The sequence below is a fragment of the Salvelinus namaycush genome, chromosome 31 (genome assembly GCF_016432855.1).
Source record: "Salvelinus namaycush isolate Seneca chromosome 31, SaNama_1.0, whole genome shotgun sequence".
Taxonomy (NCBI): Eukaryota; Metazoa; Chordata; class Actinopteri; order Salmoniformes; family Salmonidae; genus Salvelinus; species Salvelinus namaycush.
In genome coordinates this window covers 36398710-36426526 of record NC_052337.1, presented here as the reverse complement: position 1 = coordinate 36426526, position 27817 = coordinate 36398710, and the positions used below count along the sequence as shown (strand labels likewise).

At 44.1% G+C, this 27817-nt stretch overlaps 1 protein-coding gene across 2 annotated transcripts; it reads left to right on the top strand.

Annotated features, from left to right (window-relative positions):
• Positions 1-427: 427 nt before the first annotated feature.
• LOC120026475 (E3 ubiquitin-protein ligase RNF34-like) lies at positions 428-27360 on the top strand. 2 transcript variants are annotated; one of them, XM_038971345.1, is made up of 8 exons: positions 428-533; positions 737-772; positions 17473-17691; positions 21400-21834; positions 23627-23689; positions 23884-24085; positions 24300-24335; positions 25367-27360. In XM_038971345.1, the coding sequence occupies exons 2-8, from the start codon at positions 764-766 to the stop codon at positions 25549-25551; spliced, it is 1149 nt and encodes a 382-aa protein (XP_038827273.1). In that variant the 5' UTR covers positions 428-533; positions 737-763; the 3' UTR covers positions 25552-27360. The 2 variants fall into 2 exon arrangements, with proteins under 2 accessions (XP_038827273.1, XP_038827272.1); XM_038971344.1 differs by having other exon boundaries at positions 23624-23689.
• Positions 27361-27817: the final 457 nt, after the last annotated feature.

Sequence of the window (27817 nt, the reverse complement as noted above, 5' to 3'; positions counted from 1 at the left end):
TAGGCTCTATAATTTGTTATAGATTTCTAGTGCAGTGAAGTGATCCGCAGATATGAAGCCACAGGTGTGTTCGATGGCTCTGTGTTTGGCTAAAATTAAATCATAGCCTACTGGGATATAACTCACCTGTGCACTGTGCACTAGTTTCATGTTCACCCCTAAACATGTGGCAACATAATCAAGTTAACATCTTAATAAAAATGCTGAAACAGCGTTTCATAAATTCCCAATATCTAAATTAAATTTCGATAGTGCACGGCGGGTTGCCCGTATCAAGACATGCGCGTGTCTAAGGATAGTTTAGAACGCCTACTATGCGGCAATTGAAAAGGCGATTGGCTGCTAAAGATAACCGTACCTAAGGTTATTTGCTGATTGGTCCAGGGTGACTTGTACGTTGCGTTATGCTCATTCTGCAAATATACAGAGAGCTTCTGAGAGGGAAGACGTAATGGTGTGATTCCTTGTGCCCTTGCAATGGTCATCATTCTAATATTACTCGACAAATTCCAGAACCGGGAGTCGGAATGAAGGTATGGTAAGCCTATTGCAATGTCAAAGTATCTGTGTTGTTATATTTTTGCACAACCGGCTTGCATTCTATCTATTTTACAACTTTCAATTACGGTGCGTCGACAAATATTTAAACAAAATGTCAATTTCATATGCAGTCAAACCCATGCAATGTTATAAAATTACAATACATTCATTGTGTTGTTTGTCGTTTGCTTTAAAGGGTTGCAAACTCTGATTATACGGATACATGTATAAGGTGAGTAACAGTCATGTTTTTACCGGTTGGAATATTTTCTCAGGGTTGAAATATTTATATTGCGTTCTATTTATAATGGCATCCATACATGATATAATACGATGATGGTCATGAGCGCTTTCTGACCCTCAGTCTGACACTAGTGGACTGTACCACAGTGCACCAGTGTCAGACTGGGACCACAGTGCGATGTCTATTCCATTTCCCAGCGTTAATCTGCTATAATGAGATCAGTATACTGCAGTCAATGAGTGAGGGAATATTTTTGAGATTTCTGGTCTGTTGATAAATACCCGTACTTAGTTATCCTTTGGACTCAGTAATCTCTACAACTCACTGACTGGTAGTGCTACAACAGGCGAGAACAATAACAGTGGTGATGGTGAGGTGGAGGATGGATGATTATGAAAAATAACCCCCTTGCACTTTTTCAGTGAGAGTATCCAACTTGCGGGAAAGTTATTTACCTCATTTTAATTAACCACCCCTTTTTAAAAGTCCTGCTTCTTGAAACACTAATGAGTATCAGAGTGTAGAATTTAGAGTAAAGATTTTCTAAATTGAGCAATTATTTCCAATGGTAATGTTTGGCTCCGATCCAGCATATCAGTGTTATGTTATGCAGCAGGCAGTTGTCTTTGAAATTGCAATAGTATCACAAGGCGCTTTGCAAAGTAAACATAAGGAGTTTATCCCCACCCATCGTAGGGAGCTGAATACTTTGCAGTGAAGACATACTGTATCTTCCTTGTATATGCAATGAAGGAACACATTGATATGAGACAAGTGTCAATACAAATGTTGGCTATGATTGGTCAAAGGCCTATCATAAACATATGTGTATTATTGCATGTTTGTGTAACATCTATATCTTCAAGTATTCCATATTGTCCTTGTTGTCTCAGTGCAGGTGAAAGGTCATCTGGTCTTCTTTCTGATCATGACAAACCATAATCTGTCCCAGAGAGAACGCTGTGATGTTTTATTGACTAATCTGGTTCATATTGAACATTTGCTTTTCAGCTCATGAGAAATGGAGGATGATAGCTGAAATACAGTACGTGCAGAAACACACATGAACAGTTTTGTTTTGGTTGCAGTCAGTGTATCATGTGTTTTTCAACTAATGAATTGATACTGCATTCTGTTATTCAACATGACTTCTCTTGAGTTCCATTGAATTGTCATGGGGACTTGTTAGAGACAGGTCTGTTGCTCATTGGGGAATATTGTTTTATTGTGCAAGAGAATTCACTCAGGATAGGTTGACTGCCATGACACAGTTCTGAAGTCCAAAATGGATTTAGAACTGTGAGATGAGCTATGGTCTGTTGGAATGAAATGTGATACATACTCAGAAAGGTAACAGTTTATTAAATACAGCAGTCATACTGTATTTAATATCACAGGAGCAGACACACCACTTTGTTTTTATTTCCTGCAACCAAAATATTCCCTGATCCAAATCACTATTTTTTATTAGTAGGAGCTGTCCTTCCACCCCAAGAGTAAGTGTTTAAAGCAGTTGTTCATCACTTTTTTCCCTGACTGCGTAAGAATGAGCTGTAAGGTCTTATTTCTTGATTAAATGGGCTGATGTGTGGGCTGATGGGCTGATGTGCCAACATCCCATTTAATCTCGTCGGTCACAATAGTGAGAAAAATATGTTGGTACTTTACAGGCTTTAGAGAAGTTAAAGTTGTACTTATCAACAAATAAGCAATATATTATGGTGTCTAGTATGATTCAGAGAAGTTTCATATGATTTCTCAAAATGGTCACAAGACCACAAACATAAATCTCCAAGGTGTCCTTTACTGACGAATTTGGCACCAGAAGTCTGTATTCAACAGCTTAAAAACAAAGAGTTTCATTCCAAATTTGTCTGTAAAATTTGCTTTTATTGTTTAAAAAAATTCTGAAATATATTGGTGTGTTTTTTTCACAATCTAATCGGTATGTTTAAAATCTATCACTTGAAGGTTTCATTTCAGAGAGACAAATAATCATGTTTTTTTTTTTTATATCTGCCTCACTCTGAGAGGAAGGAGTAGTACTACTATACATTGGACATTTTAGTCATTTAGCAGATGCTCTTATCCAGAGTGACTTGCAGTAAGTGCATTCATCTGAAGATAGAGGTAGGTGAGACAACCACCTGTCACAGTCAAATATACAGGATACGAACATTCCATTCCAGCTAAACAAAGGATACTGTATATAGCATTTTGCACACCAAAAATAAAAACATCATCTGAGAATATTTTAAACACACATGAAGGGACCCATAAGCAATAATTGCTGATGTAAAAACACACATTTGAAAAATTGGTAAATACAGCGTTTTGGGAATAAACTCTTCAAATACAATTTTTTTTCTTTTTAAAATATTGTCTTTTGTAAATCTAATGTTTAAAGGGTCTAGTTTAAATATGGGCCTTCATTTTCAATACATTGAATCCATGATGCTTGTGGTATATTACATATCTTAGTGGTCACATTTGTGAACTAATTTATTAATCATTAATCAGTAGATTGAAGTTGAGTTGGGTAATGGATATACTTGATCAAGATTATTTTACAGATCGTTTTTCCATTACCGCCAACATATGTTTAAATCAGGGGGAATTGGCCATGTATGGACCCATAAACTGAATTAGTGTAATAACGTAACAAATATTTAATGTCAAAAGGTGTCTTTAGTGTCTGTTACACAATGGTAAACCTGGTTTATGTGAGTTTTGCTGAATAGTCACAAGGGTTGACCTGGTTTATCAGATAATTGGGACATAGCCAATTATCTTGGTTCGTATGGGTATTTGGGCTGAGATATACAGATGTAGTCTGGGTTATATTAGTATTGGGACTCAGTCAAAGGTGTAGACCTGGTTTGTACTGGAACTGAAGTGCAGGGGTAGACCTGGTTTACAGTTTATGAGTATTCAGGCTTTGCAACATGATATCATAGGAAAACATCATCCTGGCACATTTTTGCAAAAAGATAAAATTTCGAATTAGCTAATGTTTTTCTCAATACATTGCAGTCAATGGGAAAAGATGAGTGTCACAGGTTTGATGTTTTTCTCAATACATTGCAGTCAATGGGAAAAGATCAGTGTCACAGGGTTGATGTTTTTCTCAATACATTGCAGTCAATGGGAAAAGTTGAGTGTCACAGGTTTGATGTTTTTCTCAATACATTGCAGTCAATGGGAAAAGATCAGTGTCACAGGGTTGATGTTTTTCTCAATACATTGCAGTCAATGGGAAAAGATCAGTGTCACAGGGTTGATGTTTTTCTCAATACATTGTAGTCATTGGGAAAAGATGTATGTAATGTAACAAGGTTAATGTTTTTCTAATTTATTTAATGTCTGCCTCTCACTATTTACCTCCTCTTTATCACCCCCTCATTCTCTTCTCACTCCCTCCCCCTTCTTTATAGCTCCTCCCACTCTCACCCTTTCTGTCTCTCTCTCCCCCTCCCTCTCTCTCCCCTTCTCTCTCCCTCCACTCCCCTCCATTCTCTTTCCCTCCGTGCACCTCCTTTCATCTCGCTATCCCTCTCTTCCCGTTCCTCCTTCACCCTTTCCCATTTTTTCTCCCTTTCCTTCGTCCACCTTCTCTCTCCCTCCTCCACCTTTCATTCTCTCTCCCTCCTTCCCCTGCCTCCCCCTCCTCTTGCTCCGTCCTCTCTCCCACCTCTGTCTGTCTGTTGACACTCTCTTCCCCCCCTCCTCCCTCTCCTCTCTCCCTCCTTCACCCTCTCTCCCCCATTCTCTTTCTCTCTCCCTCCCTCCTACCCCTCCATTTGATCCCCCTCCTCTATCCCCATCCCTCCTTCACCGTCTCCCTCTCTCTCCCCCCTCTCTCCCCTCCTTCACTTTTTCTCTCTCTCCTCCCCCCTTCATTCTCTCTCCCTCCTTCTTTTCCTGCCTCTCCCTCCTCTTATCTGTCCCTCTCCCTCCACTCTCCCACAGACAGGCCGATAGACAGACAAACAGACAGACAGGCAGTTAGGCAGGCAGACTGACTGACTGACTGACTCACAGACAGGCAGGCAAGCAGTTAGGCAGACTGACAGGCAGGCATGCAGGCAGGCAAGCAGTTAGACAGACAGACAGACAGACAGACAGACAGACAGACAGACAGACAGACAGACAGTTTCAAGTCAAAAAACAAAACAAATGACCATTATCCTCTTCTGAATTCATTCAGGAATTCATAACAAGGCTCTTAGTTTCTAGACCTGCAAGACAATTGTGTCCAATGGTGGTGAAACATTATTTTGGGTCAATTGACTTTCATATGCCAGGTCCCCCGGTCACAAATATGTACAATTTGGGAAGATTCAACCTTTTTAACCCTTTGAAACTGCCCCTATGACCCCCTATTAAGTAACTTTCTGTAATCATAGGATTAAATGTACAGCCTCCTGGGGACACTCTTTAATGATGCCGAGTTTCAAGTCTTTACGTTAAGAATTGACTGTTCTACAGAGGATGGAAGACAGTGTTTTTGTGTAACTGCAGGGAGAGAATGAAGGACCATGTTGAGGATGAATTAAGACACTTCCTTTTGCCACAGGAAGCTCAACCACAACACAGGGCATCCCTATAAGGTCACGATTGGTTGTGTGCAAGGACGGTTAGCTATCTCAATCGCAGTTAACAGGGCTTTATGATTATGTGAGGGGTGTAGGTAATGCTTTTCTATGGAATAAATGCCTTGTTCTCTGTAGGACCAAGTATTCACTGTGAAGAGTTAATTTCACATGGTCAGATATGGGCTTGGGTTCATCGGTAGTGTCTGTTGAACGATCCCATACGTTCAGTGCCTATGTCACTCAAAAGCACATTAACTCTAGTTCAGGCTTCAAGCTAGGCCTAACTTTCTGCCGTGTAGTGGGGAGATGGGCAAATTAATTAATTGTTAATTGGATTAAGGTTAGGGTTATGTCAATCTATCACATTTATTTATAAAGCCATTTTTACATCAGCAGATGTTTGTACAGAAACCGAGCCTAAAACCCCGAAGAGCATGCAATGCAGATGCAGAAGCACGGTGGCTAGGAAAAGCTCCATAGAAAGGCAGTAACCTAGGAAGAAACATAGAGAGGAACCAGACTATGAGGGGTGGCCAGTGTGTCTAGGGTTGAGGCCTTAACCCTAGCTTCATGTCCACATTGCAGCTCAACCCTAAACCTAGCCTGAACCCTAACCCTAACTTCATATCAACTCCCGGCTTAACCCTAAACCTAGCCTGAACCCTAACCCTAACTTCATATCAACTCCCGGCTTAACCCTAACCCTAAACCTAGCCTCAACCCTAACCCTAACTTCATATCAACTCCCTGCTCAACCCTAAACCTAGCCTCAACCCTAACTTCATATAAACTCCCGGCTCAACCTTATCTGTAACCCTGTCCCTAACTCTAACCTTAACCCACACTTCATTTCCACATTTTGTCTCAACGCTTCTGCCAATGTCACTCAAAAGCACATTAACCCCCTGATCAGGCTTCAAGTGAGGCCTACCTTTCTGCCATATGTAGTGGGGAGAGTGGGAATTTAATTAATTGTTCATTGGATTATGGGGGTTAGAGTGTCTAGGGTTGAGGCCCTAACCCTATCTTCATGTCCACTCCCAGATTAACCCTAACCCTAGCTTCATATCAGGGTTAGGGTTAGGATTGAGCCGGGATATGGACATGAAGCTAGGTTTGAGTTTAGAGTTTGTCTGTCTGTATGTCTGCCTGCCTGCATGCCTTCCTGCATGCCTTCCTGTCTGTGAGTTTATACGTCTGCCTGTCTCTTTGTCTTTCTCTCTCGCTCTCTCTCTCTGTCTGTCTGTGAGTAGATATATATGTCTCTCTCTCTTTGTCTGTCCCTCTGTTTGTCTGAGTTTTTATACAGTACCAGTCAAAAGTTTGGACACACCTACTCATTCAAGGGTTTTTCTTTATTTTTACTGTTTTCTACATTGTAGAGTAATATTGAAGACATCAAAATCTATGAAATAACACATATGGAATCATTTAGTAACCAAAACAGTGTTAAGCAAATCAAAATATATTGTAGATTTTAGTCTTCAAAGTAACCATCATTTGCCTCGATGACAGCTTTGCACACTCTTGGCATTCTCTCAACCAGCTTCACCTGGAGTTCCCACATATGCTGAGCACTTGTTGGCTGCTTTTCCTTCATACTGCGGCCCAACTCATCCCAAACCATCTCAATTGGGTTGAGGTCGGGTAATTGTGGAGGCCAGGTCATCTGATGCAGCACTCCATCACTCTCCTTCTTGGTCAAATAGCGCTGACACAGCCTGGAAGTGTGTTGGGTCATTGTCCTGTTGAAAAACAAATGATAGTCCCACTACGCGCAAACCAGATGGGATGGTGTATTGCTGCAGAATGCTGTGGTAGCCATGCTGGTTAAGTGTGCCTTGAATTCTAAATAAATCACAGACAGTGTCACCAGCAAAGCACCATCACACCTCCTCCTCCATTGTTTACGGTGGGAACCACACATGCAGAGATCATCCGTTCACCTATTCTGCATCTCACAAAGACACGGTGGTTGGAACCAAAAATCTCTCATTTGGACTCATCAAACCAAAGGACAAATTTCCACCAGTCTAATGTCCATTGCTCGTGTTTCTTGGCCGAAGCAAGTCTCTTCATTTTATTGGTGTCCTTTAGTAGTGGTTTCTTTGATCAATTCGACCATGAAGGCCTGATTTCACGTAGTCTCCTCTGAACAGTTGATGTTAAGATGTGTCTGTTACTTGAACTCTGTGAAGCATTTATTTGGGCTGCAATTTCTGAGGCTGGTAACTCCAATGAACTTATCTTCTGCAGCAGAGGTAACTCTGGGTCTTCCTTTCCTGTGGTGGTCCTCATGAGAGCCAGTTTCGTCATAGCGCTTGATGGTTTATGCAAATGCACTTGAAGATACTTTCAAAGTTCTTGAAATTTTCCACATTGACTGACCTTCATGTCTTGAAGTAATGATGGACTGTCATTTCTCTTTGCCTATTTGTTCTTGCCATAATATGGACTTGGTATTTTACCAAATAGGGCGATCTTCTGTATACCAATCCTACCTTGTCACAACACAACTGATTGGCTCAAACGCATTAAGAAGGAAAGACATTCCACAAATTGACTTTTAACAAGGCACACCTGTTAATTGAAATGCATTCCAGGTGACTACCTCATGAAGCTGGTTGGGAGAATGCCAAGAGTGTGCAAAGCTGTCATCAAGGCAAAGGGTGGCTACTTTGAAGAATCTCAAATATATTTGATTTGTTTAACACTTTTTTGGTTACTACATGATTCCATATAAAATAGTAAAATAAAGAAAAACCCTTCAATGATTAGGTGTGTCCAAACTGTTGACTGGTACTGTATATGTATAAGGAATTTGAAAATGATTTATACTTTTACTTATGTATATTTTAACAAGTACATATACTTTTGATACTTAAGTATATTTAAAACCAAATACTTTTAGATTTTTAACTCAAGTAGTATTTTACTGGTGGACTTTCACTTTTACTTGACTCATTTTCTATTAAGGTATCTTTACTTTTACTCAAGTATGAAAATTGGGTACTTTTTCACCACTGCAAAACGCTATATAATAAATTTTTTGAAATATTGATAAATTAACTTTTATTGAATGAAGAACTTATGAAAGAGATTGGTGTTTTTTCACTATCTAATCATGGCATGTGGTTCTTCAATGACAGACATGCATTTGTTTGAAATCTATCACTTGATGGTTTCATTACAGAGATAAATAATCATTTTATTTTGCTGAACAATATCCGCCTCACTCTCAGAGAAATAAGTAGTACTGATAGGTTATACACAGTCAAATGTAACAAAAACTACATTTTGAATAAAGAACTGTACATTTGTGACATCAGTATAAAAATAAATGAAACAATACAGTAAAATGAGAGTTGTAGGTAAAACATTTCCATTAGACATTTTTGTAATTTAGTAGATGCTCTTATCCATATTGACTTACAGTTAGTCCGTTGGTCTTAAGATAGCTTGGTGAGACAATGGCATGTCACAGTCAAATATATAGAATACGTACATTCCATTCCAGCTAAAAAATTGATATATAGCGTTCTTTTTTAATACGCATCTAAATTTTATGAATAAAAAAACGGAGAACAGTAATATTTTACACACACATTAAGGTACCCATAAGCAATCCTTTCTAGTGAAAAAACACAAATGTGAAGAATTGGTGGGTATAGCGTTTAAAGAAAAAAACTTCAATTATTTGCACAGTTTGTCAACCTTGTCTGGTCTTTGTTCTTTAGGGAATGTCATATAGTCTGCAAAAAATGATGATAGAAGTCAAAGGTCAGAAGCATTTAATATCCCAATGCTCATCAGCAGGTCCAGCGCATCATGAGATTGACTGTTTTCTACACTGTTAAAATGTCTAACATGACAGGTGGGCTTAAGGGCCCTAAATGCCCCCCCATCAGATAAAACTGCCCACAACCAGGCATGTTATAGTAATTAATAGTAAATCGTCATGTACAGTAGATGAGATATTAATAAGCGCAAAGAAAGTGTAGATATTGGTAACAGAGTAGTGCACTGTAGTGTAACTCTTGTTTGCAGTTATCTCTTGTATGCTTTGGCAGTCCCTCCCTGCAGAGCTTACTGAGTGCTAATTGAGGTGACAGGGGAAAGCTCTGCCTCTGGCACTGTGCCAGATATGAGTGATTTCATGGCCAGACCGCTGTGCCTCATCCTGGTAAATCTAGCAGAAAAGAGGAGGAAGGGTGTAGTAATGGCCCACTGAGTGACTGTCCAAAGGGAAGGGGCGCATCTGAGTCATGGTGGCTCATTTACATTTTAAAGTCAAGGGATGTGAATACTGTAGGATTGACATACAGTGCATTCGGAAAGTATTCAGACCCCTTGACTTTTTCCACATTTTGTTACATTACAGCCTTATTCTAAAATTTATTAATTATTATTTTTTCCCTCATCAATGACGAAGGGAAAACAGTTTTTTAGAAATTTTGGGAAATGTATTACAAATAAAAAACAGAAACACCTTATTTACATAACTATTCAGACCCTTTGCTATGAGTTGAAATTGAGCTCAGGTGCATCCTGTTTCTATTTATCATCCCTGAGATGTTTCTACAACTTGATTGGAGTCCACATGGGGTAAATTCAATTGATTGGACATGATTTGGAAAGGCAAACACTTGTCTATATAAGGTCCCAGAGTTGACAGTGCATGTCAGAGCAAAAACCAAGCCATGAGGTTGAAGGAAATGTCCGTAGAGCTCTGAGAGGATTGTGTCGAGGCACAGATCTGGGGAAGGGTACCAAAAAATGTCTGCATTATTGAAGGTCCCAAGAACACAGTGGCCTCCATCATTCTTAAATGGAAGAAATTCGGAACCTCCAAGACTCTTCATAGAGCTGGCCACCCGGCTAGAACCTTCCAGAAGGACAACCATCTCTGCATCACTCCAATCAGGCCTTTATGGTAGATTGGCCAGACGGAAGCCATTCCTCAGTAAAAGGCACATGACATGATTATCTGGTCTGATGAAACCAAGATTGAACTCTTTGGCCTGAAGGCCAAGCGTCACGTCTGGAGGAAACCTGGCACCATCCCTACGGTGAAGAATGGGGGTGACAGCATCATGCTGTGGGGTGTTTTTCAGCGGCAGGGACTGGGAGACTAGTCAAGATCGAGAGAAAGATGAACGGAGCAACATACAGAGAGATCCTTGATAAAAATCTGCTCCAGAGCGCTCAGACTGGGGCGAAGGTTCACCTTCCAACAGGACAACGACCCTAAGCACTCAACAAAGACAACCCAGGAGTGGCTTTGGGACAAGTCTCTGAATGTCCATGAGTGGCCCAGCCAGAGCCCAGACTTGAACCCAATCAAACATCTCTGGAGAGATCTGAAAATAGCTGTGCAGCGACGCTCCCCATCCAACCTGACAGAGCTTGAGAGGATCTGCAGAGAATAATGGGAGAAACTCACCAAATACAGGTGTGGCAAGCTTGTAGCGTCATACCCCAGAAGACTTGAGGCTGTAATCACTGCCAAAGGTGCTTCAACAAAGTACTGAGTAAAGGGTCTGAATACTTACGTAAATGTGATGTTTCAGTTTTTATTTTTTATACATTTGCAAAAATGTATAAACCCATTATGGGGTATTGTGTGTATATCCGTTTTAGAATAAGGCTGTAACGTAACAAAATGTGGGAAAAGTCAAGGGGTCTGAATACCCCCTGACTTCTTCCACATTTTGTTGTATTATAGCCTGAATTTAAAATTGATTCAATTGTGATGTTTTTGTCACTGGCCTTCGCACAATACCCCCAACACACAATGTCAAAGTGGAATGATGTTTTAAAATTTTTTAACTAATTAATTAAAAATGAAAAGCTGAAATGTCTTGAGTGATTAAGTATTCAACCCCTTTGTTATGGCAGTACAAATGTGCTTAACAAGTCACATAAGTGGCATGGACTCACTCTGTGAGCAATAATAGTCTTTAACATGATTTTGTTATGACTACCTAATTTCTGTATCCCACACATAAAATTATCTGAAAGTGAATATCAGTCTAGCAGTGAATTTCAAATACAGATTTTACCACAAAGACCAGGGAGGTTTTCCAACTTTTCGCAAAGAAGGGCACCTATTGGTAGATGGGTTAAAATAAAATAAAAACAGACATTGAATATTCCTTTGAGCATGGTGAAGTTATTAATTATACTTTGGATGGTGTATCAATACACCCAGTCACTACAAAGATAACTCAGTTGCCGGACAGGAAGGAAACCGTTCAGGGATTTCACCATGAGGCCAATCGTGACTTTAAAAGAGTTACAGAGTAATGCCTCCCGCGTGGCGCACTGCATCACAGTGCTTGAGTTCGATCCCAGGCTGTGTTACAGCCAGCCATGACCAGGAGACCCATGAGGCTGCACACATTTGGCCCAGCGTCATCTGGGTTAGGGGAGGGTTTGGCCCATCGCGCTCTAGCGACTCCTGCAGGCCGGCTCTGGTTGCCAGTTGTATGGTGTTTCCTCTGACACATTGGTACGGCTGGATTCTGGGTTAAGCAAGCAGTGCAGCTTGGCAGGGTTGTATTTTGGAGGACTCATGGCTCTCGACCTTCGCCTCTCCCGAGTCTGTACGGGAGTGGCAGTGATGGGCCAAGACTACCAATTGGGGAAAAAAAGGGGTAAAAGTAAATAAAATAAAAATATATAATAAAAAATTGTTACAGAGTTTAACGGCTGTGATAGGAGAACTAATGATAGCTCAACAACATTGTAGTTACTCCACAATACTAACCTAATTGACAGAGCGAAAAGGAAGAATACAAATATTCCAAAACCTGCATCCTTTTTGCAATAAGGCCCTAAAGTACAACTGCAAAAAATGTGGCAAAGAAATTCACTTTATGTCCTGAATAAAAAGTGTTATGTTTGGGGCAAATCAAACACATCACTAAGTACCACTCTTCATATTTTCAAGCATGGTGGTGGCTGCATCATGTCATCGGCAAGGACTAGAGTTTTTTAGGATAAAAAGAAACTGATTAGAACAAGCACAGGCAAAAACCTAGAGGAAAACCTGGTTCAGTCTTCTTTCCACTGGGAGATGAATTCACCTTTCAGCAGGACAATAACCTAAAACACAAGGCCAAATATACACTTGAGTTGCTTACTAAGACAACATTTTAATGTTCCTGAGTGGCCTAGTTACAGTTTTCACTTAGGTAATGTGCAAATATTGTATAATCCAGGTGTGTAAAGCACTTTCTTTTTTTCACCTTTATTTAACTAGGCAAGTCAGTTAAGAACAAATTCTTATTTACACTTAGGGACTTACCCAGAAAGACTTACAGCTGTAATCGCTGTCATAGGTGATCCTAACATGTATTGACTCAGGGATGTGAATACTTATGTTAATGAGATATTTCTGTATTTCATTTTCAAGAAATTTGCTAACATTTCTAAAAACATGTTTTCACTTTGTCATTATGGGGTATTGTGTGTAGATGGGTGAGATTTTTGTTTTATTGAACTCATTGTGAATTCTGCCTGTAACACAACGAATGTTGCAATAAGTCAAGGTGTGTGAATACTTTCTGAAGGCAACAAAGCAAAATATTATCAGGAAAACTGGAACTAGAAAGTGAGCTGCTGTGGTTCTTTCTGTTCAGTTTCACAACAAGCTTATTGCTGTAATGTATTTCCGAGAAGACCTTCTCTTTCTCAATGCGGTCAGTTCCACATATTCCATCTAGCTCCTGGATTATGTAACTGCAAGCTGGTTAAGTAGGCAGGCGAGTGAGGTGAGATCACAGAGCACAGGGCAGGCTTGAGTATTGTGTCAGGTCATGGCTGGGCAGAGCTTTATTTGTGGACAGCGGCGACCCCTGCTCCTAAAATACACACTGTCTTCTCTTCTGAACTCAGACAGAGCCACATACTGTATGCTCATGTCAGCTCTTGATTCCCCAGACCGTGGAACAGAAGACATATTCTCTCTCTCCCTGCCCCTCCCTCATCCTCTCATCAGTATGCTCCAAGGGGCTGCGCCCGAGATCACACCATCTTGGGTCTCAGGCTCTGGAGTGGACAGTCTTGCTGTCAGTAAAACATTGATCAGGCAAACATGTCACATGCACTGTACGGTCCTCTTATGGTCCTTGACCACACTAATATCCCTAAGTGCTCGACCAGGTCATAAGGCTGTCATAACTGAAAAATGACCCCACTGCTCCCACAGTAACCATACAAGTCTTTACGTAGAGAAGATGTTTTCACCTTCCTCTCATCAGGTGTTTTTTGTCTATAAGCGTTGTGGTCACTTTCCTGCTGCAATGTTGTTATTTATTAGATAATGGACAGAAATGGATTGATTAATTGCAACATTCCCTTCGGACTAGCTCATTAGGACAGGCTGTTTGGGCTCTGGTGCTTGACTCAGTCATTTTCAACCTCAAACAGACGCAAAGAGTTCTCATAATAATGTATTTGCAGCCCGCTGTAACGATCGTCGTCATATTCCTCCTCCTCGGATGAGGAGGAGCATGGATCAGACCAACACGCAGCGAGGTATGTTGACATAATGATTTATTAGACAAAACGACGAAACACGAAATAACACTTTAGAAATACAAAATAACAAAACGAACTAAACAGACCTAAACTTACGAACTTACATGAAACGAAGACCACACGAACAGGAACAGACAAACCGAAACAGTCCCGTGTGGTAACATGTATTGACACGGAAGACAACCACCCACAACAATCAATGTGAAAACACCTACCTAAATATGACTCTCAATCAGAGGAAACGTCAAACACCTGCCTCTAATTGAGAGCCATACCAGGCAACCCATTAACCCAACATAGAAAACACATAACATAGACTACCCACCCAAACTCACGCCCTGACCAATTAAACACATACCAAACAACAGAAAACAGGTCAGGAACGTGACAGAACCCCCCCCTCAAGGTGCGAACTCCGGTTGCACCCCTAAAACTCAAGGGGAGGGTCTGGGTGGGCATCTGTCCGCGGTGGCGGCTCCGGCGGTGGACGAGGACACCACTCCACCACTGTCTTTGTCCCCCTCCTTAGCGTCCTTTGAGTGGCGACCCTCGCCCCCGACCATGGTCCAGGAACCTTCACTAAGGCCCCTCCTACATAGAGGAGACAACTCAGGCCAGAGAGGTAGCTCAGGCCAGAGAGGTAGCTCAGGCCAGAGAGGTAGCTCAGGCCAGAGAGGTAGCTCAGGACAGAAAGGTAGCTAAGGACAGAGAGGTAGCTAAGGACAGAGAGGTAGCTAAGGACAGAGAGGTAGCTTAGGACAGAGGGACAACTCTGTACTAATGGCAGCTCCGGACTGAGTGGCAGCTCCGGACTGAGTGGCAGCTCCGGACTGAGTGGCAGCTCCGGACTGAGTGGCAGCTCCGGACTGGGTGGCAGCTCATGACTGTAGGGCAGCTCCGGACTGAGTGGCAGCTCATGACTGTAGGGCAGCTCATGACTGTAGGGCAGCTCATGACTGTAGGGCAGCTCATGACTGAAGGGCAGCTCATGACTGAAGGGCAGCTCATGACTGGAGGGCAGCTCATGACTGGAGGGCAGCTCATGACTGGAGGGCAGCTCATGACTGTAGGGCAGCTCATGACTGTAGGGCAGCTCATGACTGTAGGGCAGCTCATGACTGTAGGGCAGCTCATGACTGTAGTGCAGCTCATGACTGTAGGGCAGCTCCTGACTGGCTGGCGGCTCTGGCAGCTCCTGATCCTGACTGGCTGGCGGCTCTGGCAGCTCCTGACTGGCTGGCGGCTCTGGCAGCTCCTGACTGACGGACGGCTCTGGCAGCTCCTGACTGACGGACGGCTCTAGCGGCTCCTGACTGACGGACGGCTCTAATGGCTCGGGACAGACGGGCGGCTCTAATGGCTCGTGGCAGACGGATGGCTCAGAAGGCGCTGGGCAGACGGATGGCTCAGAAGGCGCTGGACAGACGGATGGCTCAGACGGCGCTGGACAGACAGATGGCTCAGACGGCGCTGGACAGACAGATGGCTCAGACGGCGCTGGGCAGACAGATGGCTCAGACGGTGCTGGGCAGACGAGCAGTACAGGCGGCGTTGGGCAGACATCCGACTCTGACCTGCTGAGGCGCACAGTAGGCCTGGTGCGTGGTGCCGGAACTGGTGGTACCGGGCTGAGGGCACGCACCTCAGGGCGAGTGCGGGGAGAAGGAACAGTGCGTACAGGGCTCTGGAGACGCACAGGAGGCTTGATGCGTGGTGCCGAAACTGGAGGCACTGAGCTTGAGACACGCACCACAGGGAGAGTGCGTGGAGGAGGAACAGGGCTCTGGAGACGCACTGGAAGCCTGGTGCGTGGTGTAGGCACTGGTGGTACTGAGCTGGGGCGGGAAGGTGGCGCCGGATATACCGGACCGTGTAGGCGTACTGGCTCCCTTGAGCACTGAACCTGCCCAACCTTACCTGGTTGTATGCTCCCCGTCGCCTGACCAGTGCGGGGAGGTGGAATAACCCGCACCGGGCTATGTAGGCGAACCGGGGACACCATGCGTAAGGCTGGTGCCATGTAAGCCGGCCCAAGGAGACGTACTGGTGGCCAGATATGTAGAGCCGGCTTCATGGCACTTGGCTCAATGCTCAATCTAGCCCTACCAGTGCGGGGAGGTGGAATAACCCGCACCGGGCTATGCACACGTACAGGAGACACCGTGCGCTCTACTGCGTAACACGGTGTCTGCCCGTACTCCCGCTCTCCACGGTTAGCCTGGGAAGTGGGCGCAGGTCTCCTACCTGCCCTAGACCCACTACCTCTTAGCCCCCCCCCCAAGAAATGTTTGGGTTGTACTTGCGGGCTTTTCGGGCTTCCGTGCTAGACGCGTCCCCTCATAACGCCGGTTCCTCTCTCCGGTTTCCTCCGCTCTCCGAGCTGCCTCCAGCTGTTCCCATGGGCGGCGATTCACTTCAACTTTAGCCCATGGTCCTTTTCCTTCCATGATTTCCTCCCAAGACCAGAAATCCTGCTTCGTGCGCTGTCCGTTAACCCGCTGCTTGATCCGGGTTTGGTGGGTGGTTCTGTAACGATCGTCGTCATATTCCTCCTCCTCGGATGAGGAGGAGCATGGATCAGACCAACACGCAGCGAGGTATGTTGACATAATGATTTATTAGACAAAACGACGAAACACGAAATAACACTTTAGAAATACAAAATAACAAAACGAACTAAACAGACCTAAACTTACGAACTTACATGAAACGAAGACCACACGAACAGGAACAGACAAACCGAAACAGTCCCGTGTGGTAACATGTACTGACACGGAAGACAACCACCCACAACAATCAATGTGAAAACACCTACCTAAATATGACTCTCAATCAGAGGAAACGTCAAACACCTGCCTCTAATTGAGAGCCATACCAGGCAACCCATTAACCCAACATAGAAAACACATAACATAGACTACCCACCCAAACTCACGCCCTGACCAATTAAACACATACCAAACAACAGAAAACAGGTCAGGAACGTGACACCCGCATCCACTGTCTTTTTTTGTGTGTCTTTCACCCTGTTCGTTCCAGTCTGAGAGACTATTAAGTCTTTCTTCTGAAGCTCTGTAAACCGTAACATCTGCCTCTGCTGCACCACTGTTCACAGGGCTCTGTTCTGAATACGCCGGCTGCCGCCATGCACTGCTACACAATTTTCAATGCGCTAGGATCCCGGAGACTGTATTACAATACTTCAATGCCTTTTGTAGAGGAACTCAGGAGCCACAAAGGCATGTAGTTCATTGAGGGGAAAGGTTGTTGAGCAGCGGAAGATCACACTGAGGCATTGTGGGATTCAGGGACAAATGACGAATAAAGTGTGAAGTCTGAGATCCTTTCCCTTAGTGATGCGACCTGCAACAAAAGTTGTAAAAAAGGGATGAAATTGGGGCACTGTATTGATTGCATTGCAGGCTACTATGATTTCAGTACTGCCAAAGGCATATTGTTTATGAACCTACTGGGATGGATAATAGGACTCTAAACTAGGCATTCAAACTTGGAGAACAGACGTGCATGCTGTGCGTGTTTGTGTCGTAGGCAGGAGCATCGTCCATGTGGGCATCATGCTGCGGGCTGCTGAACGAGGTGATGGGCACAGGGACGGTGCGCGGGCAGCAGCCAGGGTTCGGGGCCGGGGCGGGGCCCTTCCGCTTTGCCCCCAGCGCCGGGTACTCCACCTACCCCCCCACCAGCTCAGGGAGCGCAGGTCAGCTCTGCAAGGCCTGTGGACTGGCCTTCTCTGTCTTCAGGCGCAAGGTAAGTGGTGAGGAGGATGATGTTTCTAGTGTGTAAAACAATGACGATGATGATGTTGTTTATGATGAGGAAGCTGATGAGGACAGTGTGTAAGAAGATGATGAGGAGGAGGAGGAGGAGGAAGAATGCACCCCTTAAAAATAAACAAATAAAACTAACTTCCATATGAAGTACTCAATCATAATGGCCACACCAGGGCACCAGCTTAGACTGCAGACACGTAAATGGCAGAGTGTCTCTAGGCATTGTCTGACTGTGGCATGCTGGGACAGTGCTGGAAGCCCCTGGAGCGTTCCCCGATCTTCCAGGCTCAGACTGCTCTATCAGCCCGCTCACACCTGTTGCTATGCCGATGGCAGGTTCAGTCCCGGGATATATTATAACCACACGTGTGTGTGTGTGTGGCTCAGCTTGATATTTGTGTCATGAAAGCAGAGGTTCAGGGGGATTAACACTGATGATTGAAGAATAGATCTGTCAGAGTGGTCCGCAGCTCATTTACACACCAATGACATGGAAAAATCTCCATTCAAACTGCCTGTCTGTCAGTCGATTCATCTGAATTGCCTCAGTAAACCGAGATAAGCTTGTGAATGTCAGGAATATCTGGGCAATTTGCCATATAGTATTATTTAGATTTTCTGTGCCAAGAAATGAGATAAAGTCCTCCTCTGTCCTAGAACATGGTGACGTCATAGGGAATCAAATCAAATCAAATGTATTTATAAAGCCCTTCTTACATCAGCTGATATCTCAAAGTGCTGTACAGAAACCCAGCCTAAAACCCCAAACAGCAAGCAATGCAGGTTTAGAAGCACGGTGGCTAGGAAAAACTCCCTAGAAAGGCCAGAACCTAGGAAGAAACCTAGAGAGGAACCAGGCTATGAGGGGTGGCCAGTCCTCTTCTGGCTGTGCCGGGTGGAGATTATAACAGAACATGGCCAAGATGTTCAAATGTTCATAGATGACCAGCAGGGTCAAATAATAATAATCACAGTGGATGTCGAGGGTGCAACAGGTCAGCACCTCAGGAGAAAATGTCAGTTGACTTTTTATAGCCGATCATTCAGAGTATCTCTACCACTCCTGCTGTCTCTAGAGAGTTGAAAACAGCAGGTCTGGGACAAGGTAGCACGTCCGGTGAACAGGTCAGGATAGTTGAAACTGGAGCAGCAATACGGCCAGGTGGACTGGGGACGGCAAGGAGTCTTCAGGCCAGGTAGTCCTGAGGCATTGTCCTAGGGCTCAGGTCCTCCGAAAGAGAGAGAGAAAGAAAGAAAGAAAGAAAGAAAGAAAGAAAGGAGAGAAAGAAAGAAAGAGAGAAAGAAAGAGAGAGGGAGAGAATTAGAGAGAGCATACTTAAATTCATACAGGACACCGGATAAGACAGGAGAAATACTCCAGATATAACAGACTGACCCTAGCCCCCCGACACATAAACTACTGCAGCATAAATACTGGAGGCTGAGACAGGAGGGGTCGGGAGACACTGGCCCCATCCGACGATACCCCCGGACAGGGCAAAAAAGCAGGATATAATCCCACTCACTTTTCCAAAGCACAGGCCCCACACCACTAGAGGGATATCTTCAACCACCAACTTACCATGCTGAGAAAAGGCTGAGTATAGCCCACAAAGATCTCCGCCACGGCACAACCCAAGGGGGGGCACCAACCCAGACAGGAAGACCACGTCAGTGACGCACCCCTCCCAGGGACAGCATGGAAGAGCACCAGTAAGCCAGTGACTCAGCCCCTGTAATAGGGTTAGAGGCAGAGAATAACAGTGGAGAGAGGGGAACCGGCCAGGCAGAGATAGCAAGGGCGGTTCGTTGCTCCAGTGCCTTTCCGTTCACCTTCACACTCCTGGGCCAGACTACACTCAATCATAGGACCTACTGAAGAGATGAGTCTTCAATAAAGACTTAAAGGTTGAGACCGAGTCTGCGTCTCTCACATAGGTAGGCAGACCATTCCATAAAAATGGAGCTCTATAGGAGAAAGCCCTGCCTCCAGCTGTTTGCTTAGAAATTCTAGGGACAGTTAGGAGGCCTGCGTCTTGTGACCGTAGAGTACATGTAGGTATGTACGGCAGGACCAAATCGGAAAGATATGTAGGAGCAAGCCCATCTAATGCTTTGTAGGTTAGCAGTAAAACCTTGAAATCAGCCCTTGCCTTAACAGGAAGCCAGTGTAGAGAGGCTAACACTGGAGTAATATGATACATTTTTGGGGTTCTAGTCAAGGTTCTAGCAGCCGTGTTTAGCACTAACTGAAGTTTATTTAGTGCTCTATCCGGGTAGCCGGAAAGTAGAGCATTGCAGTAGTCTAACCTAGAAGTGACAAAAGCATGGATACATTTTTCTGCATCATTTTTGGACAGAAGGTTTTTGATTTTTTGCAATGTTACGTAGATGGAAAAAAGCTGTCCTTGAAACAGTCTTGATATGTTCGTCAAAAGAGAGATCAGGGTCTAGAGTAACTCCGAGGTCCTTCACAGTTTTATTTGAGATGACGGTACAACCATCAAGATTAATTGTCAGATTCAACAGAAGATCTCTTTGTTTCTTGGGACCTAGAACAAGCATCTCTGTTTTGTCCGAGTTTAAAAGTAGAACATTTGCAGCCATCCACTTCCTTATGTCTGAAACACAGGCTTCCAGCGAGGGCAATTTTGGGGCTTCATCATGTTTCATTGAAATGTACAGCTGTGTGTCATCCGCATAGCAGTGAAAGTTAACATTATGTTTCCGAATGACATCACCAACAAGGACTCATTTGTGAAGGTGGTAAATGACCTTTTAATGGCGTCAGACCGAGGCTCTGCATCTGTCCTCGTGCTCCTAGACCTTAGTGCTGCTTTCGATACCATCGATCACCACATTCTTTTGGAGAGATTGGAAACCCAAATTGGTCTACACGGACAAGTTCTGGCCTGGTTTAGATCTTATCTGTCGGAAAGATATCAGGTTGTCTCTGTGGATGGTTTGTCCTCTGACAAATCAACTGTAAATTTCGGTGTTCCTCAAGGTTCCGTTTTAGGACCACTATTGTTTTCACTATATATTTTACCTCTTTTGGAAAGCTGTTGTCTAGCAAATTTGGCAGATCCCTCTCATTAGCTGTAATTAATATATTTCCAAAAACAGGAAAGTTAAATGACTCCATGATGCCAAATAATTAATTAAATCTAGTAATTAATTGATCAGGAGGAATGGACATGACTGGCTGATGGGATCGCATGTCTTCTAAATGTGTCTGGTGACTCTCCCTCTCTCTACTCCCTCTCTCTCCCTCTCTCTACTCCCTCTCTCTCTCTCTCTACTCTCTCTCTCTACTCCCTCTCTCTCTCTCTCTCTACTCCCTCTCTCTCTCTCTACTCCCTCTCTATCTCTCTCTACTCCCTCTCTCTCTCTCTCTACTCCCTCTCTCTCTCTACTCCCTCTCTCTCTCTCTACTCCCTCTCTCTCTCTCTACTCCCTCTCTCTTTCTACTCCCTCTCTCTCTCTCTCTCTCTCCCTCTCTCTACTCCCTCTCTCTCTCTCTACTCTCTCTCTCCCTCTCTCTCTACTCCCTCTCTCCCTCTTTCTCTCTACTCCCTCTCTCTCTCTACTCCCTCTCTCCCTTTATTCCCTCTCTCTCTCTCTCTACTTTCTCTCTCCCTCTCTCTACTCCCTCTCTCCCTCTCTTTCTCCCTCTCTTTCTCAGCACATATGCTCGGACTGTAAGAAGAGTTTCTGTGCCCTGTGCTCGGTGCTGCAGGAGAACCTCCGCTGCTGCACCACCTGTCACCTCCTGCGTGGCACGGCCTTCCAGAGACCACAGCTCATGGCGCTGCGCGTTAAAGACCTGCGCCAGTACCTGCTGCTGCGCAACATCCCTACAGACACCTGCAGGGAGAAGGAGGACCTGGTGGACCTGGTGCTCTGCCACCTGGAAGCAGGGGAAAACACCTCCACACAAGGAGCTGTAGAGGAGGAGGAGGAGGAGGACACAGACAGCCTGCACTCCCTCCCCCACTCCCTCCACGCCTCGCCCCCCTCAGCCACACGACGCTCCGCCTCGGAGCAGTCGGCGCTCTCTGCCTCCCAGGGAGACGCTCCTCTCAGCCGGAGTGACAGCTCAGGGACCGCTCAGAGCCAGGTGTGACTAGCCACACACACACAACACACTCACACACGCATGCACAGTCGCTCACGCACGCGGACACACACATGCGCGCGTGCGCACACACACACACACACAACTTGGTCCCATTCCCTCACTTCTGCCCTCCGTTACTGCCTTCCCTGCTCCTTTGACATCTGTCCTACTTGTTTCAAAGCTAATTAATGTGAAGCTTGAAGAGCACATGGCACAGATGTGGGAAACATATTTGTCAATGTGAAGTCGTCACAGCTAAGCATAACAATCAGCAGCGTGCAATCTGTTCTAGATCTCTAGTGCTGGTTTGTAGGGCTAGGATTGTCCCCAGTCCTACTGAGAGTAACCCCCTGGGATAACCATATAGGCTAAATCTAGGAGCATGAAAAGCTTCCAAGCAGTATAGTATTGCAGTCAGGCCTTGTTCTTTGCAGCCAGAAAAAACTGTTTGATACAGTCTGGTGCTGTGTGTGTTTGACATGAATGAGGTGCTTCACTCACACAGGGAAAAGCCCAGCACCACTGCAGTGAGCTAACGTCCACTTGACTGACTGCTGGAAACAGCTGCGTTTACAGTGTCACCCTGGGAGCTGGAGCCAGTCAGCAACAGTCAGGGCTTAAACCCTTTGCCTTTTTTTAAGTCTGTTATGCTGAGTCGGTTATGTAACGCTCAGTCGCACACAGGCTGGCTTCTGATTCCTCTCAACGGCACAGCTGTAACTGAAAAGACAGAGAGAAAGAGAAAGACAACAGTGCTTCTCACATCTCTGTCCCTGGGGTCATCTTCGGCATCCCAAACATCAACATCCTCCTATCCTCCACTAGCACTGTCTTTGCTGCTATTGAGGAGAGATGTACTCTGACAGTGATATGTGGTTGTCTCACCAACTATCTTAAGATGAATGCACTAACTGTAACGCCCTCGGCTGGTTATGGGCATTGCTGGTGCCCGGTGCTTGCACAGCGGTTCGGTTGTGGCGTTGCCGATCAATCTGGGGAGGCTGGGGAGGCTAGCACGCCACCAACAGGACTGCTGATGCATTATTAACGCAGGTGCATGCTGGGAGCCTGCGGCTTATTGGTCCAGCGGAATGTGACGGAGGGAGCGCGTGTGTGTGCATGTACAACCAGGGACGGCAGCGTCCCCTGACCCCTACACACCCATCCCTCATTGTGATATCACACCAGAAGAATGCCCGGCGCCTGCACCATTAGCTAATTGCTTTTTGTGCTGTGGTCCGGTGGAGACAGATACGAGGGGAGTCCAGGCTACTCTCTTTATGTTCTCTCTTCGTTGCACATAAAGGGCTGAGTTAATGCAGGGCAATATGCCACAAGCCAAACACATTCTCACCAGACTCACTCTGCGTTTTTGCTGCATCCTGGCCAAGACCATTGAATTCTGGTCGCAGGCAAACTCCTAATAAAGCCATCGCCTTCAAAAGGGAATAATTAACCACTGATTTGAAGATTAGAAGAAGCAAATGATGCTGAATACTAAGTGTAACACAGACTACCTTTTAGAGGATACGCCTCCATACCTAATTTCCTTATCAGACATTTTAAGAGAGCCATCAAATATCAATGTGATTAACTGCAAGTGGAAGTCTAGTGATTACAGCCCACCCTGTGGTGTTTTATAGAAATTCTGATTTGTGGGAGAAAGAGTGAGGAGCATCCTGTAGGAAAAAACAAGTATTTCAAAGCTGCTTATCTGCTTTCATACCATTTCAAAAACTGAATCTGACCATCTTTTTGTTCTATGTTTTGTTTTCTGTTGAAACCCCAGCAGCATGGGGAAGCTCCAACCATCCCTCTCCTGCACCTGGAACCTGCCAGGGAACCTACCATAGAGGTGAGACAGCCAGCTCTGCCTCTGTCTCTACCGCATGTATTTAACTGAAGAGAACTCACTGACCCACTCTTGTGAGAGGATTCACTTTGTGCTACTGCTTCAATGACCATGGCGTTCACTACAAAACCTAGTCGTAGTTGAACTTGTTGGCTTGAACATGTTTTCTGAAGGGCCTCCTCTTTTCTCTCTGGTAGGTCAGTCCAGTGACGCAGAGGAGGATGCGGGCCTCTTTATCTGACCTGGATAATGAGGGGGACATTGAGAGCCTGTCTGTTCGGCAGCTCAAAGAGATTCTGGCACGTAACTTTGTCAACTACTCTGGCTGCTGTGAGAAGTGGGAGCTAATAGAGCGGGTACATCGGCTCTACAGGGAGAACGAGCAGAACAGGAAGTCCAGTAAGCACCATGTTGAATCATTTCCTCCTTTACCAACCAACCTAACCTCAGCTAGAACCCATAGTGATCCTGTTAATAACAACCATTGTAGCTTAAACCCTATTTTGAACAATATAGAAACTGTCCAAGTTTTAAACATCTTTCTTTGATTGGTGTTATTTACAGTTCCAGATACAGCACAGTATTAAATATGCATTTCTTGATTTTATTTTAGTGGAAAATGTCAGTAACATCAACAGCATGACCGCAGGTGAGCATTCAATACTCTTTCGTTGGGTTGTATATAACATGCACATATTTGAGTTGAAGTGTGACTTCTCATTCACTGCTGGATCAGATGACTGTGTACAGGAGTTGTTCTCAGTACTACGTGAGGTGGAAGAATTGGATTAAGAGCTTGTATCCTGTTAGAATCACTAATGGCTCTTTTGGTATGTGCTTTCATTCTAAGTGGTGGCATATCCTCCACCTATATGCAATGGTGCAGTGGGAGGTAAGGCAGTATTGTGTAAAGCATGTCTAACTCCACCATCATCCCACCTGCAAAACCACAGAGTGCTCAGCACTGTCTTCAAATACAACTCTCCATATTGATGCATGCTGAAGTCTAATTTCCGTCGGATCCTGATCACATTTCCCAGCATGGTCCCATGTTCTCATTTCCGTCATCTCATTAGTACTGAAGGCTTGTCGTTCATCCTGGCATTGACGCGGTCCCTAACAACTCTTACCTCGTTGCGACCCGTCATATTATTTGAATCCCATCATCTTCATCAGGTTTCATTGTAGTGCAGGTCTTTGAGACGCCCTTCCTAATAATATAAAGGGCTTGAGGGTGGCATTATACCCTGCTGTTTAACACACTAAGTGTTGTTCTGGAGAGAGACCAGTTAACCCTGCTGTTTAACACACTAAGTGTTGTTCTGGAGAGAGACCAGTTAATCCTGCTGTTTAAACTGGCTATTGATACACTACGTACATCATGTAGCTACTGATCAGAGGAGGCTGGTGGGAGGAGCTATAGGAGGATGGGAACATTGTAATGGCTGGAATGGAATGAATGGAACGGTATCAAACAGATCAAATATATGGAAACCACATGACTCTGTTGCAATTATTCCATTCCAGCCATTACAATGAGCCCGTCTTCTGAGGGCTCCTCCCGTCAGCCTCCACTGCTACTGATGTAGGATATGTGAATGAACCAGAGAAGACAGCCATCATCAGGCTGCGTACTGCGTAGGGTAATGCTGTTTCCTCATGCCTTGTTTCTCTCCACAGACAGTATGAAGGCTCAGCTGGCCTCTGATGATCACCTGTGTCGCATCTGCATGGACGCTGTGATCGACTGTGTGCTGCTGGAGTGCGGCCACATGGTCACCTGTACCAAATGTGGGATGAGGATGAGCGAATGCCCCATCTGCAGGCAGTACGTGGTGCGGGCCGTGCACGTCTTCAAGTCTTAACTCTGCCGTGAGCGAGCGTTTCAGCCGAGGACATTGAACCTGCGGCAGAGTGTGCACATGCTCGAAAAGCTGAATCTGTAGTGAGGGAGTGTGAGTGGGCTGTGCACGTTTCCAAGGATGCAACAGACGTGCACATCCTCCAGTTGAAATGACATGCAGAGCAGACAGCTTCACACAGCCTAACTTCTATTACTAGAACTACAAGTCCCACTCCTCCCCAGTGATGGTCTGGACCCCACTGGCTGCACTGACTGACCTTCTACAAGTCTTTAGTGTAACACACACTGAACTGTTCCAAAAATAACTCTACAATATCTTATTTTACAGTGCTTCATTTCAGTTTGTAGCATTTTTTAAAAACGTATAATTAACCATGGAGCGGAGTTGGTCCCATGGATGCTTGAATTGGATGTGATTGTTCATGGTGAGTGGCTGAGGTGATCAAGGTGGAAATGATGACGATATCCCAGGGTTAGAGTCGATATGGTTTACACACTCCTGTCACACCAGGCTATACTGTACGTATCTCCTTCACTGTTCTTTAGTATGTGCAATATAAAAAAAGAGACTTCTATGTGTGAGTGAGGGACTGTCTGTCTATAAACCAGTCTGTATGTTTCTGTGCTGTTTCGTTCTACACACACATCGTAGGGTGTTTTAGGTGCCAAACTTCACACCACAACTACAGTACATTACTGATGTCTGATTGCGGTTTCTATGCCAAGTGTCACTCCTCACTTCAGGCCATGCATTGTAGATTGGAGCAGCATCCAACCCAAACTCAAATGAATCAAATGTGTTCAAGCTCAATGATTGGTTAGATTGTAGGGAGCCACATGCTATGGGTTAGTAAGGGGCTTCAGTTCAGAGTTGTTCCACCCATCTCTTCTTGCATGTGTTTAGTCAGTCACAAGTGATATCACATTATGATCAATATGTACTATGTTGATGATCTTGTTTGGCTTGGATAAGGCTCCCGTCTACTGCACGCTGTCTACTGTGGTAACATGCCATACACTGTGGCTGGGTCATCCCATGCTTTATACTCCTGTGCTCTGTGTCGCTTTTATTAAAGTCAGGCATGACTGGCAATGTGTCTCTGCCATTTCATTTAATTAAGCAATATCATGCCATTATTTTTCCATAGGTGTTTTGACCGCTTGTGTTGTCCATTGGCCGTGTTCAACTCGAGAAGTAGGTAATAGGTGCTTATACTTAAACATATCTTTTGTCATGTTGTGGGTGTGTCTTGTGAAATCTCTAATATTTTTTTAAGAGAATAAAAAGGAAGCATAACCCAAGTCTATTCTACATGAATCAGTTAATACAATCACACTTCTGTTCTTTCAGATTTGTTGAATGACTTTAAAAAACTAGCTACTGATGCCTGTGGTACGTTATAGCAGAAAAGCTTATTGCTGTAAAATGTATTGCATATGATATCTAATATTGTTGTTTACTGAAATGTAATCTATAGATAAATATATTTTTCCATTTGCTTTGGAAGTCTTATATAATTTATTAGCATTTATTGATATTTGAGAGGTTGAATTGCAATTTTTTTCAAAATGTAAATGCACTTAATTTGATCAGATGAATATGATGCTCTGCCAATCAAAAACAGAGCGCTTACTGATCATGTGACAGCTCACAATTAAAGTTCTCTCCTTTTCCTTTGGGGAATTTCTTGTTCTTACCTGCTAGGATCCATTTATACATCACGCCTCAAAAAAAATCATGACATTTATGTACATCAACGGAGCATGTTAATTTGAATCATTTATGAACTGTGTTCACATGTTTGTTTATTATAATCCTGCTACTTCTCAAAAAGATGTCACTTGTAGGCAGCTATATGATATTAAAGTATAATGAGTTATACGAGCATTCAATGGAATCCTGGATCTTTGAACTTCTTATTTTGGTAATTACAAGATTTATACCATAAAATAATAAGCAAAGATCCCGTAATTTTTTTAACACAATTCTTGCTGTATCCGACTGGTTACCATCAATTGATTGTTTATTCCCAATTTAATGAATTTTTAAATCTTTATTTTAACAGGGAAAACAGACTGAGACCTAGATCTCTTTTACGGCTGTGCCCTGTGTAAACATGTTGACATGTACAGTTTTAGACATACAGACAAGAACATTTCAAAACATACACAATTCAACAGAAACAATCACAGACAACATCATATTGATCCTCCATAAACATTTTAAAATGGGCAAGGGACACCAGAGTGTCTAACTTAAGTTGGAT

Excerpts from the sequence above, each read along its gene's own strand:
- LOC120026475 (XM_038971344.1), top strand. Across the intron at positions 21,835-23,623 it reads CAGGGACCGCTCAGAGCCAG|CAGCATGGGGAAGCTCCAAC; the intron begins GTGTGACTAGCC and ends TTGAAACCCCAG. Across the intron at positions 24,086-24,299 it reads CGAGCAGAACAGGAAGTCCA|TGGAAAATGTCAGTAACATC; the intron begins GTAAGCACCATG and ends ATTTTATTTTAG.